A 15586-nucleotide genomic window follows, 5' to 3' on the forward strand; every position below is an offset into this window, starting at 1 on the left:
AACTTTATTCTATAATTCTCCTGGCACAGTTTTTGTCTGACCATGGGCATATTTTCTATGCTCATTTCACTTGTTGCATTTACAGGACACAGTTCTATTCAGAATATACTTGCTTAAATGAAGGCAGAGTGGTGGTCCAGACAATGTGATGAGTTAGAAGGACAAGACTCAGGGGTTTCTATCACCCAGAGAGGAAACATTTGGTATGCCATTAAAATTCTGATTTCTCCAACATAATTTCACAAAAGGATAAGAGAAAATGTTTAAAAAGATAGTGACAAAATAATTGTAATTTCTAAGGCTTAGATGGATGCAGGAAAACCATTAGGTCTATTAAAAATGAGGAGTATATGAAGGTTCACTGGGAAAAGTAATGATGAACAAACACCGCTAATTTACAGCTCCCTGACCTGGAAAGAGAGGCTCATTTTTCAGTTATTTGGTTACAATATTTACTTAAACTTGTCTCATTTCACAAAGGATTTGCAATAACTTTTAGTTCAACTTACAATCTAATACATGTTTGCATTTTTACCCCTTCCTGATACATCATTTCCATCTGCCAAAATAGTTTTCTGGTGTACTGAATTAAGTGATAACCCAAATCTGGAACTGATATTGGGATAAAGGAAGTTGATATAAAATGATAAGAATCTTGCTAACTCTAGATTGAAGAACTCTGCTTTAAATAACAACTGGGTTCAGAAAAGGAAGGAAGAACACAGTTGTAAATGAGGCATGGCAGGCACTGCAGGTTTTCTTCCCTTTTATCTGCATTGACACTATATTCCAAACCACCTTCCTTCATGTCCATGTATTTACCAAGGTTTTTGGAACAGATACAGTCTACATTAATGTGAAATGAATCAAGTACCTAGTATTTGCTTAATAAATATTTGCTAAATAAAAATTAGTCAAAATTCACCTTAATGATGCAAGGGAGAAAAGAAAAAAGAAGATCCTCTCCTTAAAACAAAACATAAGCCATTGGAGGATGGTGGACTAGGAGCCATGTCAGAAGGAGCAGGGGATAACAGTTTAAGAAATAAATAGAACAAGAGTATTTCCCACTCAATCAGCTACTTCTCCAGGTCCAAGCTCTACTGATCAACAAACCTTTCTTACAGTTGGATGTGTACTTTCTCTCCAGGCAAACTAGACTAAAAGACTCCTACCAGGAAATTTACAAAATTAGCTAGTGAGGATTTCAAAAAAGGGATTCCTAGTAACTACAGCTAGGCCCTCTATCAGTGTCTCAATGGGAAAGGGTGGGAGCTAGACACAAACTCTAACCAAACACTGTGCTTTGGGCACCACACAGCCAACCATTCCTGACCACATGAAGCCTCATCAACCACAGTGGGGCAGAGTTTGCCTTGATTATCCACAACCCACAGAACGGAGTCAAAACAAGAAAACCCCACATGCAAAGAACCCTGGGAGCCCCAGGAGAAGAGTGTGCTTTAAAAGCATATGGAACACAGCTAGACCAGGACCACAGAGAAAAGGCAGACGGCCAGAAAGAAACTCCTTGCATCATATTGTAGTGAGAGCACTACACAAACCTGCAGAAGACAAACAGAATACATGGAAAACTAGAAAGGAATAGTCAAGCCACAAAGACAAGCCCAACAGAGACTAACAGCAGACTTTTCCATCTGAACCATGAAAGCAAGGGTTTGAACTCATGTATTTCAAACTTTGAAAGAAAGCAGAGTATAGGAATTTATGACCATGAAGCTAGTCCTGTAGAGGATACCTTCCTGGGAGGATAAGATAAACACATCCAAGAGACTACAGAATACAGGAGGAAAAAATAAATGATTTTATGACACTCACAAAACAAAAGGAAACTAAACTAAAATGTCCCAGACACTACAAAACTAAACAAAACAAAAACAAAGGGAGCAATGCACACATTTCAATAATTACGCTGGACATAAACAGTCTCAGTTTACCCACGAAAAGATGCAAACTAGTAGACCGCCTTAGAATCCGACTTTTGGCTGCCTCTGAGAAACACATCTTAGTGAAATGATGACAACATCTATTCCAAGTAAAGAAATCAGAAGACATTGTTTATTCTAATACCTGACAAAATAATTCAAACTAATTCTTGTCAAAAAAGATGAGGATGGTCAATTGATATTGATCAAGAAAACAATCCACCAAGAAGACATTCAATCTTAAATACATATGCATCACATAATAGGCTCATTAGATGCTAGATTTTTCTTGTTTTCATAAAATTAAAATTAAAGCAGGATTTCCCACTTTCACTTTTAAAATTATTCCTTATTTCAAAGAGTTAAGTGGTCTTATTTTTTTGTTTTATTTCTTTCCTGTTTCAACTGAAAAATATACAAAATTTATGACTCATTCATTTCTTATAAAGAGAGTCTTGTAGGTACTGAGGTATCTAGAGCTCAGGCCTAATATTAAAACCACACACTTAGAATATAAACAATTTTATATTAAAATGGCAGTGTCTCTATGTTAGGGACTTAGTAGTAAACACTGTACTTGAATCTTACAAAACTCCCATTGGGTTATTTTTTGTCTAAATGAAGCTTGGAACTGCTAAGCAATAGCTACATATCAATCATGCATGTTCTAACAATATTAGCTTTCTTAAATTTGGATACTCCCCCTTTTACAGTATAAGCTAAATATCATAGCCTATAATGAAAATAGGAATCTGTTTCTAAATTAAGCTTCCTATAAAAGAGTCATTATGAGTACTCACACAATTTCTTAGAACACACTAAAATGTACTTGTGACCTGAAGCGTGTCTCCTTGAAGAGGATCCTATGATGTGGAACAGAGGTGCTCACACTCACTCTGTGCAGATGCATCTGAGGCAAGTGATTTTAAACACTCAAAAGCATCAAGACAGAGAATGCATGGATGGTTATAACACACAGACACACACAGACACACAGACACACAGACACACACAGACACACACACACACACACACACACACACACACACACACACACACACACACACACACACACACGATAGCATCAAAGACAGAGGAACAAAATACCCTGACACCTCTCATAACTGCAAGAGGCAGAATCCCCTTTGCAGGAGAAATTAAGAGAATTTCATCATATTTTCAGTGCAGATGCTGGCAGTCCCAGCTACTAGACATTTTCACCATCTCTGTGGGCTTACAGTTTGTAAGAAACGTGAAATCTGTGTAGTGTCCTGGGTTTGGAAAAAGATTTCAAACATCATACAGCCAACATCTAAGGTGCTACAGCCTGGAGTCACTTGAAACGTGAGCTAATGTCTGATTTTGAACTCATCTAGAGGTCATAAAGCCCCACATATTCCCATCTTTGGGATTCCTTAGACATTATGCTGTACTGACTTATAGGAAATGCATAGACACCTTGCGAACTCACCCTGGCTGGCCTAGGACACTGAGTAAGCAGGACTGTAGGGGATAACTACTGAGATACAGTGGGGAATGGAGGGCATCCCTATTGAGAAACAGGTGAGAGTACTCTGGTTCTGAACCCAAGGTTCACATTAGTCCCTGTGAACTAATGCCTGTGTCAGGACCACAGCCAAGTACCCAGTTTTTTCCTGTTGTCCTATTCTCACTGTACCACACTACAGTGGCTGTTACAGAAAAGGTAGAGAGGTAATCCTGTAGTTTCTACTGATAACTGGTTTGCAAGGCCTTAGGCAGGCCTTGAGCAACTCTAGACCCAACTATTAACCTACAGCAGCCAACACTGCTGCCAAAGGAAGAAAACAAAGCAAAACAACAATAAAACCCTTGATCTACAACCCTGGGCACACAAGGAAATTTGCTCATCCCAGTCAAGACAAGATCCCTGACAAGTGCTGCTGCCAGCAGACAGTAACAGTATGGTTTCCATGTGCCTTCTCATCTCTACAGCTCCCATCCCCACACTTGGTCTAACAATCCACTGAAGTTAGGACTGGATATGAGTGTCACAGGGGTAGAGCTACAGTTTCTACCAATGATCTTCATAGCAGCAGCATCTGGACCCACGCCACTGTCTGACTGAAGGGCAAGTGTTTTAGGACTCTCACCACTGCTGGGGCTGCCAGTGTCAGAGGGCCTTGTTAGAAGCACAGAATCAACAGGGCTTGACGAAATTCTGGCTACCTGATAGGGCCCACTATTCCCACTGCATGAGTAAATATACACTGAGTACCACACAGCCATGGCCATCAGCACCATCCCTGCTGGAACTGCAGGTGTCCCTATTTTTGTGTGGCTCATAGTATAGTGCATTTCTGATTCAATCTCAGTCTGCACTGTGCCCAAAGTCATTAATCATAGCCAAAGAAGCTATAGGGGAACTACACTATGGTGCCAATTTAGGAATACAGCCAGAATTGTATTCAGACTGGCCCATCTGATAGAAAAAATATCGCAATGCAGGAGCACAAGAAATATGAAAACTCAAGGCAACATGCCTCTAAAAACATACAGCAAAAACTTGTTAGTAACAGGTTTCACACTGTACATATGAAACATACCACAAAGAATATTTTCAAATGGTTATTTAAAAGCTTGAAGAAATACAAGAGAAAACAAACTATTCAATCAAATTAGACAGATAATGGGGATATGAACTAAAAATTCAGCAAAAAGACATTTTGAAATTCTTGGAAATGAAGAGACAAATACTTCATCTAAAATAAATGATATTAAAAGACCCTGTAATAGACTAGATTATGTAGAAAAAAGAATATCTGCAAGAAGCCAAGTCTCCTGAAATAGCCCAGCTACCTCTTACCCCCAAATAAGGAATGAAGTATGCATTAAAGACCTTTATGACACCATTAAACAAATATTCACATTTTTTGAATAGGAAGGCAAAGAGAAAGAAGTTAATGGCAAAGGAAAACTATTTGATGAAATCAGAGTAGAATATTCTCCAAACTCTGGGAAAGACACAATAGCCACATATAGGAGGCATACAGAACATCAAATAGACAAGACCAGAAAAGATCTCCACGTGGCATGTTATATTCAAACTGTCAAAAAGTTCAGAGGGGGAAAAAAATTCCAAAAGTTGTAAGAGAAAGGCATTAAATCATATTCAAGAATTTCTCAATTACACAGGTATATTTGCCAGCAAAAACAAAAAACAAAACAAAACAAAAAACAAACAAACAAAAAAACCACCAAAAACTATTCCAGGAGGAAATGGAAAAGCGTATTTCCTTTTCTAAAAATGAGAAATAAATTGTAATCAAGAATACTAATTCAGCAGAGATATCTTTCAGAACTGAAGGAGAAATAGAGACTTTCTAAGGAAAGTGAAACAGATTTGTGACTTTCTGACCAGTCTTATAAATGAAAAATAGGCATCATCAATTCTTGACCTTTTGGCTAAGATCAAAGAATATAAAAACCATGAGAAGAACACACACACACACACACACACACACACACACACACACACACACACACACACACACACAAACACACACACACACGAATCAAGCACTATCAAACCACAAAGATGAAAAGGGAAGGAATTAAAGAAGAAAAAGTATCTCAAACCAAGATAATAACAGACAGGAGTAAGTTCTTATCTATCAATAATAATGAAATGAAAATGGACTGAACTCTTCAATTAAAGGATACAGACTGGTTCAATATACTTAAAAATATAACTTAAACCCAACAACACACACTCAGGAAATTTACACCACCTCTCTATAGACACAGAGATAGAAAGGAAGGAAAATGATATTCCAAGCAAATGGAAACCTGAAGCAAGCAGGAGTAGCTATATTCACACTAGGCACAACAGACTTCAGGATGAAAAAATTTAATATGAGACACAAAGTGTACCATCCAATGATCAAGGGATCAACTCATCAAGAAGACATGGTGACTTACACCTCTACGCATACAAAGACAGCATACAAAGTGGGAGGAAACATTTCCCACTATTCACTTGATGGTGACAAAGGACTGGTAGCTAGAATATATAGAAAACACACAGTAAAGAGAATAGATGAAAAGCTAAATGCTCTCAATCAAATAAAGTTTAGTCAGACTTTAGGTGAATATTTTACTCTTGATATGTTAGCAACGTGTGTGTGTGTGTGTGTGTGTGTGTGTGTGTGTGTGTGTGTGTGTGTGTGTGTGTGTTCTATGCACTTTACTATGAACCATCCATCTTATTTAAAAGTACACAAATGACTACTGTAAATGTCAATGTACACCCAGTGAAATGAAAAACATAGTGAAATCTTGATAAACTATGACTTCAGAGTCCTATATGAGATCTATATCTATATCTATATATACTTGAATTATCAAGGGCACAAAATATTTTTCACTACTGATAAAAATAGCAGTTTGTAAGTTACACTGTATTAATTAGCTTGTTCCAACTCTCAAATGGGGGAAGAAATTATAGCCAAATACTGCAAACTATAAAGCCTTGTGAGACTATTTTTTTAATTGTTCAAATTATATATGGAGTTTATTATTGAGATTAAAATTTATATACTAGTGCTCATATTTGATGTTTAGAAACTACTCCATCATAAAATGTAAAAATGTTTGAAAGACTCTAAACATTTAATTAACATATAAAGCATTTCTAATAAAGTTGAAGATCACTCAGTGAATGTTCTGCTTTACTCATGACAATAGTATGTGCACATAGTTACCACTATGTGAATAAAACAAAACTTAGTTTTTAAGATCTTGGGCTACTACATGTGTTCTTAATTGGGCTATTGTGAAAAAGAATAATAACTCTTGCTTTTTCACAGATTGCATATAATTAGGTTATACTGTTCATAAACAAATTCATATGCTGATCAGATTTGCCCAAGAGATACAAAAATAGCTAAAGTTAACCACCATCTTTTCCTAAAAAGCCCAGTCATGTAAAATCCATTTCAGTCCATGGCTGGGAAAGTACAGTTGGCAAGTGCTAAGGTTCCACAAACTGAAGGATGGATCTGTCACCTGCACCTAAAGAGCCAGGTAGGGGCAGTGCACCTGTGACCCCCATATTGGGGATGTGGACACATGAGGACATATGGCCAGCTTCCTTGAGTAGAACCAGTGAACTCTAGGCCCCACCAAAAGGGTTTGTCTCAAAAATAGATAGAAGGACACCCAAGGCTGATCTCTGATTTCTGCATTCACACCCTCCCCACCCCAAAATGAAAATCTGTTTCATCCTGTTCATCAAACGTTCATACCTTTACTCACTGTTTTCTGCAATTAGTAAACTATGACCCAAATTCTCAAGCAGACCTTTTTTTTTTTTTTTTTTTTTTTTGCTATTTAAGGAAAAAACTGGATGGGAGAAATCTTGGCAGGAGATGAAATAATTCTTTTGGCAATTCTTTAGTGGCTTGAAAATCAAAACGGCATTAAAACTAAGAAGTAAAGGTCAAAGTGAAATTTTAAACTGAAATTACTAGGGTAAAACTGCCAGAAAGATTCCTTTTCTTGAAAACCAGCCTCCAACTTGTCCCCTGCCTGACTTTTGAGCATTTGGAATGTAAAGGGACAGTGTTGCTGCTGACACAGCAAAGGAGATGGAATTCCAGAGTACTACCTCATCATATAAATGACTGACATTCAAAAGATTCCTGTCATAAAGTTCTATAGAGTTTACAGGGTTGACATTTTTATTCCTGAATTGCCAAGCATGTAAAATTAATTGTTACTAGTTTAGGTTCTTACTATATACCATGTACTGAGTGGATACTTCATACATTATTTGTAAAATAACTTTGCTAAGCACAGGTATCATAAGGTGATAATCTTGCCAATTTCACCGGGCTAAGAAATGCACAGAGGAGAGTTGAGGCACACTGCTTAGTGTGTTTGTGACATTTCCAGAGGTGAGTAGATAAAGAGCTTCCTGAACTAATGAATGAATTAAACCACTGGTAGTTCAAAACATGCTGCCATTGTGAAAGGTGGTGAGAGCAGCAGGCAGGGCCAAGGTGGAAGAATTAAGTCACCAGGGCTGTGTCCCTGGGACCGTGTCTTGCCTGATCTCTTTCTGTATCCCCCCTCCCTTCTTCTGGCTTATCATTTGAACTACTCTGCTCCACTGCATAGCTCCTGACATAACAGGCTGACACCTTTGAAACTGCAAGCCAAAACTATGTTCATTCTTGAGCATCTCTGTATTTTGTCACGAATATAAGGTATGTAACACACGTGTTAGCACTTATTAACAGGTAAGTGGAGAGCCTGTGGATTATTCAATGTTATACAACAAAAAAACAAGCAGGGTCGAAATTGAAGCCAACTCTACGAAACAGTATACATGTTTTTTTCTACTATAAGAGAATTTTAAAGCATCTAACACAAGTTAGGGATGGAGCTATAGGACTTTAATACCAGTACCTAGGATGTAGAGGCAGGAGGATCTCTGTGAGTTTTAAGCCAGCCTGCTCTACATAACAGTTCCAGGTCAGCTGGGTACACATAGGAAGGCCTTATCTCAACAACAACAACAACAATGAAAATGAAAGGGAAAAAACTAACACAACAGTATGGCATTATATGAATCTAAATTGATTACCCTAATTTTAATGAATATGCAGCAAGCATATTTTTTGTATCTACTTTCCTTTACATTAACATTTAAATTTGAACCTTCAAAAACATGGAAAAGAGGACAAAATTTAAGACTAAAACTATTTTATATAGGGGCTATAGAGATGGCTCAAGAGTTTGAAGCACTTGTTCTTTCAGATAATTGGGGTTCAATTCCTGGCAACTCACAGTTGTCACCCATAATTCTAGTTACAAGGGATCAGACATACTCTCCTGACCTCTGAGGGTATGAGGCACACATGTGGTACATACACATACCAGCAGGCAAAACATTTATGCATATAAACAAAATTTAAACAATAGTTTTAAAAATAAATATTTACCTTTTATCCCAATAAATGTCAATCCTCCTTTGGGGAGGCCTACTCTACTTTGGAAGACTAGCAAAAACATGTATTTCCTAGTATAGGTTCTTATTCTTATCTCTCCAGATCCTCTACTAACTTCTTATAGGTGTTCCCACATATACCCATGGAGGTGTCACCTCTATCACCCAGGTTCCTGTCTGTTGTTAATAAATACAATTTGACTGCAAATGGAAATGTGAAAATATTTCTTGTTACACATTTAAGTCTACCCTATTAAATGTACCTGATTACCACTAAAACAATGCATGCATATTAACTAAAATTCAATTTCATGAAAATAATTAAGATAATATAAAATTGGGATCTTCAGAATATAAGTTGTAAGTAACAGGTAGGTTGAAAAAATTTCAAATTTACTTAATAAGAAGGCCAATATTGAGAAATATAATGAGATAGTTTTCCAAACATTATTTCTTTTGTTATGAAGTTCCTATTATAGCAACAACTCTTAATACTTCTGTATTAAAATTTTTTCTTTTGCTTCTGTAATCTTATATAACAAGCTGTGTATTACTATTTAGTATTAAACAAAGCTTGTCATCAGAGGAATATGTTCAAGCAATCTTCCTCAATATAACAGCAAAGGAGACAGAGGTCTTCTGAAATAACCATGTGAACACAATCCTATATTAGGAAATAGCTACATTAAAAGAGTATAAGTGACACTATTATGAGCAACAATGATACCAGGACACACCAACAATCCATGTTTTAAGCTTTGTAGCTGGTATCTGCTGGTACATACCAGGTCTGTCTTTGGAGGATCTGTACAATCAACAGAGAAGTAGGGTGCTGAGCTTCGGACTGCACTGCTTTCAGAAGTCGGTTTTGGAGGTTGAGCATGCTGTCTGTATGTAGCACTTTTAGGAGTCCAACAAAACAGATTGACTGACTCTCGTACACAGCGTTCAATGTCAATTTCTAAATAGAAAATAAGAAAATGAAAAATCTATAGAATTTGGAGTGCATTGTTAGAGTAAAAATTTCTAAGTTTGTATATGTATATGAGTAAGATGAAAACTAAGCAGGAAAGTCAAGCAAAAAACTATGTAGATATTAATGAGAATACTAATGACTAGAAGGGTATGAAATATTTGCTTATTATTATATACGTATCTATATTTCAATATATTCACATGTTATTATGTGTGGGTTTTATTTGACATTACTTATGTACGCGTGAATATTTTTGTGTGTTTTAGTATATCATCTAATTGCCATAAAATACGTTTCATTTAATAATCTTACACAATTACTTGGGTAAATATTTCTCCTTTGCAAAGTCGTAGAGGCTTGGATGTAGGAACACGTAAACAATGGTCTAAAATATGGATTCACCACAGCTTGTAGTAAAATATACTACAAGTTTCAAAGCTGTTCAGTAAATAAAACATAATACATTCAGAAAAAAATTGATCAAAACCTCAGTGTAGGCATTGTCCCATCATATTTCTTAATTAAATGAGGTTTTAGATAGAGATCAAATGGCTTTTAAAAGGAAAAGTTTTCATCGGCTTTTCTCCTTAGCTTTGATGCAGAGGCAGTGCATATATGTGATCATTACTACTACAAACCGCTGTTTCTGATTGGACTGTCACCAGCAGGCTAACAGTTTTGACAGAGTTAACCATTTCTATATGAGGAAGGTAGAGCAAGGCAGTAGCAATTCCGGATGACTGAGATAGAGTCTAGCACTGGCTACTTTTGCTTATTCTTCATTCCTAAAGCCAGGAAATAGAACTATTCTCCCTTTGTCTGCAGAAGCGAAATCATGTCAGTTCAGATAAGCAATGGATAAAAATATGTGTTTAAAATCGAAACAGATAAGTTTTCTATTTCTCTTTAAGGAGAAGAGGACACAGGCATGTGTGGGTCACCCACCTGACTGGATGGGGAGACACCTTAACTGATAAAGCCCACTTCTGATTGGGGCCAGCTGCAGACAGTGGACTGGCAGGTCTGGAAGGATATTTAATCCCTGTCTTTCCTCTGGCTCTCTTTTGCTTTTCCCTCTGCTATATAATTCCTGCCATTGATGTCCAATCTCACCACAGGCCCAATGGCAGCAGATTCAAGTAACCACAGACCAGAAGCTCTGAATCTGTGAGCCAACACAAAGATTATCTCTTGAAGTTGTTTATCTCAAGTATTTTGTTACAGAGACAGAGCTAACAGTGTATGCCTCATGAATTTAGAATTGCTTGTCATCATGAGGTAGAGAATCTCTGGAGAAGGGAAAATAGCACTTATTGGGTCCCTACCATCTAACATGGGTTTATATTATATGTTCTTCATCCGTATAATTTTTCCAATGATCCTGAAGTCAGGCTATTCCCACTCCAGCCATTTGTAGGGAGAATGAGCTAAGACACTTGGAAGCAAAATGACTGTTAAATGTGTTGCTTGGGTAGGATGTCTGAGCTACTAAAGGATTATGAGCATCCTGATTCATTCAGATTTGGAATATGAACAGTAGTTCTGGAAATATCAGCTACTCAATTAACCATTACTTTATCTGCTCTTAGCAATGTTTGCCAACTTTACAGATGGCTATTTCCATGGTGACACAAAAAGGTCAGATTTTAGATTTCACCACTCCACTATTATTACTACCTTAAAATTCTATAAAGAGTTAAACAAGATTTGAAACGTAAGTTAATTTATTTGAATATGATGTTAATATAGTGAAATGTGTTTTTAAAAAATTTCTACCATTACCAACAAGACAAACACCAACTAGAAGAAAAATGAAATTTTAAGAGTTGTCTTCACATGTTTACAAAGAAAGATGGACATTTTTACAAAACTCTCAAATAAAATGATTGAGATAAAATACTTATTAGCTAAGGAGAAGAAACAATTAGTTATATAAATTTTATTTATTACTATGTAGTCCACAAAGAAAAAGAGTTTGTCCATAGATTTTTGTCTCTCCAGTCTTCAAATCAGTTTGACACACTGTCATCCATCAAAAACTTCAAATTGAGTCAGTGATCCATATCGGTGGCACAGTTCCATCTGTCACTGGCAAAGGAAAATGCCAATCTGTATCTGATTTCAAAGAATGCTCCTAGCTCTGCATACGGTGTACAGTGAACCTTGAAAGTCTGCGGAGGGCCCGCCCGGTAAAACTCTGTTTGTCAGCACTGGTAGATGTCCCATTCTCCATTCATTTAACCTGTCCATCTTTAAATCTTCCCAGAGTGTTTCCCCACATTAAAATAAGATGCAAATGTACCATATACACTGTAAAATGTGCAATCATTTTTATACAGCAATCTCTCCTCTACAGTACTGGTATTTTTTTTAAACCTTGCATTTGTAAATTAAGCATGAATCCTTGTTAGTCTCTCTCAGGTTTGAATCAAGACTCAAAGTTTTTTTTTGTGACCAGAGTGAAATAATTTTTCTAATTCTCAGGTTTCTTCATCCTCACCCAGCAGTATCATATCTCTCGGAAAAAATGGAAATATTTTACTATGATGAAAAGCACATTTCATGTTTTGATTTATTTTTTTTACCTTTTTTCTTTTTTTACATTTCTTGTTTTCTACATGAGCAAAATCAGGATAGAAAGCTACCTCTCTTTAAGCTCTCTTCTCTTTTGTCAGATGGTAATGAATTGTTTCTTAGATCTACTGAATCCCTGCTTTCCTGGCACTCTTTACTATTATCTAAGTCTTTTCCTGCTCTGCTCTATATGTAATTCTTCCTCTTCTCCTTCTCCCTCTCCCTACCCGCCCCGTCGGGTAAGACATTCATTTTCTTGATTTACTTCATTTTGATAGACCTCACCTTCCAGGATTCTCTATGAGGGTACACAGAAGGTAACAAACTCTGTATCTTTATTCTCCAGTTTCTGCCCTTTCCATGGCTAGTTCAGTAAACAATTAATTGACTGTTATTTTCAGTTAACATTCTTGCCATAATTCACAATTTCAACTTCAGCTTCTCAGTTCACCTGAGCTCACTTCATCTCATTAAAATGTAAAAAGTCTGATTATCAAGACAAACAATGCAGGAAATAAAATCCGCAACCTGTAAAGCTCTTGTATGTTGATAAATGAGGCCACTAGTGGCTATGGAGGACTGCACATCTATTAGAAAGTACAATGAAGGAGTTTTCTGGGCTGATTAGACTATTCTGTATCCTCAGTGGAGTGAGGTTTATATATTTGCTGACAACCATAAAATGCATTGAATTATATGATAACTCTATGCATCCCACTAAAATATGTCTAAACAGAAGAAAAAAATAATTTTATACTTCTTTTCCTTTAACATTTCTTCATCTGATATTTACAGATTAAAATGAAGATACTTGATTGAGAATTGAATATTAACTGTACACAGCTCTAGTTTTCAAAAAAGGCTAATTTTTGTGTAAGAAAATGTGCCATGAGCAGGCCTTAGGCCAACTGAGGTCAGAGAGCAGCACTGGATTCCCCAGAAATGGAGTTATGGATGGTGTTGAACCACCATGAAGGGGATGAGAACTGAACCTGGGTCCTCTGCAATAGCAGCAAGCTCTGAGTCATCTCTGGTCCCACAGCTTCAGTTCTCACGCTACAAATATGCTAGGCTATGGGTAGTTTTCAATGTAATAGCCGACTAGATTCAACAACTTTGGTTTTCATTTTTAATATATTTTTATTTTTTGAAAATTTCATACAGTATATTTTGATCATGTTGTTTTCCCTTCCCCAACTCTTTCCAGATCCTACCCTGACTACCTACACACCAACTTCATGTACTTTCTTAGAAAAAACAAAACATAACAAAGCAAGCACAAATCCACAAGGAGTTCATTCTGTGTTGACCAACTTCCAACTGAGCATAAGGCAGGCAATTCGTGTGCTTGGTACTATACCAGGGTCACCCCACTGAAGAAAACCAATTTTCCCTTTCCTGGCCTCAAATTGCAAATCCCTTGTTGGCTAGAGGTGGGACTTTGTGTCCACCTCCCCTGATCTTTATTGGGATTGTGTCTGGCTTGAACTTGTGCCAGTTTTATGCATACTGTCACAGTCTCTGTGTGTTCATATGGGCATCAGTCCTTCAATAACTAACATTTGAAACACAGAACATATACAAAGGAGATAGTTTGAACTCTAAGTACTGATATCTTATGATATGAAAACATTACAAAAATACTACAATGGGACTCTGAACTACAGCAGATCTGCTATATATAACAGGCTTAACTTATTAGCAGAGAACACATGAACAGAATAAAATACACATACCACAGAATACCCTCTACACAGAAAAATGCATGACACTCTGGGATTGACAGCACCTTTGTCATCCTTTAATGTCTTCTGATGAAGAATAACTAAAACAAATAGTTAGAGTATGATAGAGATTCTAAGAAAGACAGAATAACCTGCAGGAGCCTAGCTGCCCACATTTAAGGATTGCTTGTAAGGAGCATGCTATGTTGAGCCAGAACGAGCAAAGACAGAACATCGCATTGGGGAAAGAGAGGCTCCAAGGCACTGTGCATCACTCAGGTAAGATCTTTTTGTCTCCAGGCAACCTAAGACAGGTAACGTGGGAACATGTGTTCCAGCTAAGGCTGGGAGGTGAAAGAAGACAACCTAAGACAGACACAGTCATCTACCCTGTGTCAGAAGTACAGGTTTAACTAATTAAATTTAGAAGTGGGAACTGTTGGGCTCATAGAAATGACTCCGCCTCATCTTAACTTAAGGTCAGAGAGTTCAAAATTGTCCTTACTCCTTCAAGATTAAAGTCGTAAGACATAAAGGTCAAGGGCCTGGCCACTGAAGGATGCTTGGTCTAAGGTGTGGTTATTAAATGTTTGGAAAATTAAGGAAGAAAGTCTGTTCCTTTTATCATGGTAAAGAAGTCTTTTGCCTTTCCCCCCCTTTTAGTTGGGGTATATAAGATTTTTGACCAACAAACTTGAGGCATTCAGTATTCAGTGGAATGTCCTCCTGACTCTATTCTGTGTCGCAGTCTTTTCCTTAGTATCTTTAATCTTTGTACTTGTCGCTTCTCAATCCACACTCCCACTTCTCAGGTATGAACCAAGCAAATCAGCAGGATCTGACTGAAGAACCCCAAAGACAGGTTACTACAGACTGACAGACCTCATCACATGAATAGTTGAAGTCATGGAAATTTCTATACTGACTGTAGTGACCCAAATCTACTCCTGAGTGATGCTGTGAAATGTTCAGTATTTCTCTCACAACACCCTGCCATTTACACTGTCTGAGAAATGCCAAAGACCATCTTCATGATCTCTGCTAGTGCTGACATGGGCACACATACAAATTCAACAAAGCTCAGGAAAATTTTCTACTGCTATTTGTTGTTTTTCTTTTTTAAATTTAAATTAGAAACAAACTTCTTTTACATGCCATTCTCAGTTCCTTTTCCCTCCTCTCCTCCCCTGCCCCCACCAACTCCCTATCCTAACCCCTTTCTGCTCCCCAGGGAGGGTGAGGCCTTCCATGGGGGATCTTCAAAGTCTGTCATATCATTTGGAGCAGGGCCTAGACCCTCCCAAGTATGTCTAGGCTGAGAGAGTATTTCAATCTATGTGGAGAGGGCTCCTAAAGATCATTTGTGTACTAGGGG

At 37.2% G+C, this 15586-nt stretch overlaps 1 protein-coding gene across 5 annotated transcripts in view; it reads right to left on the reverse strand.

Moving 5' to 3' along the window:
- Tbck (TBC1 domain containing kinase) overlaps nucleotides 1-15586 on the reverse strand; it is a 143150-nt gene that overhangs the window by 44839 nt on the left and 82725 nt on the right. For all 5 annotated transcript variants that reach the window (XM_035452000.1, XM_027395732.2, XM_035451999.1 and 2 more), the window contains exon 23: nucleotides 9723-9898. In XM_035452000.1, the coding sequence (XP_035307891.1) occupies nucleotides 9723-9898 (176 nt within the window). The remainder of the gene's footprint in view (nucleotides 1-9722; nucleotides 9899-15586) is intronic.

Source organism: Cricetulus griseus (assembly GCF_003668045.3).
Source record: "Cricetulus griseus strain 17A/GY chromosome 1 unlocalized genomic scaffold, alternate assembly CriGri-PICRH-1.0 chr1_0, whole genome shotgun sequence".
Lineage (NCBI taxonomy): Eukaryota > Metazoa > Chordata > Mammalia > Rodentia > Cricetidae > Cricetulus > Cricetulus griseus.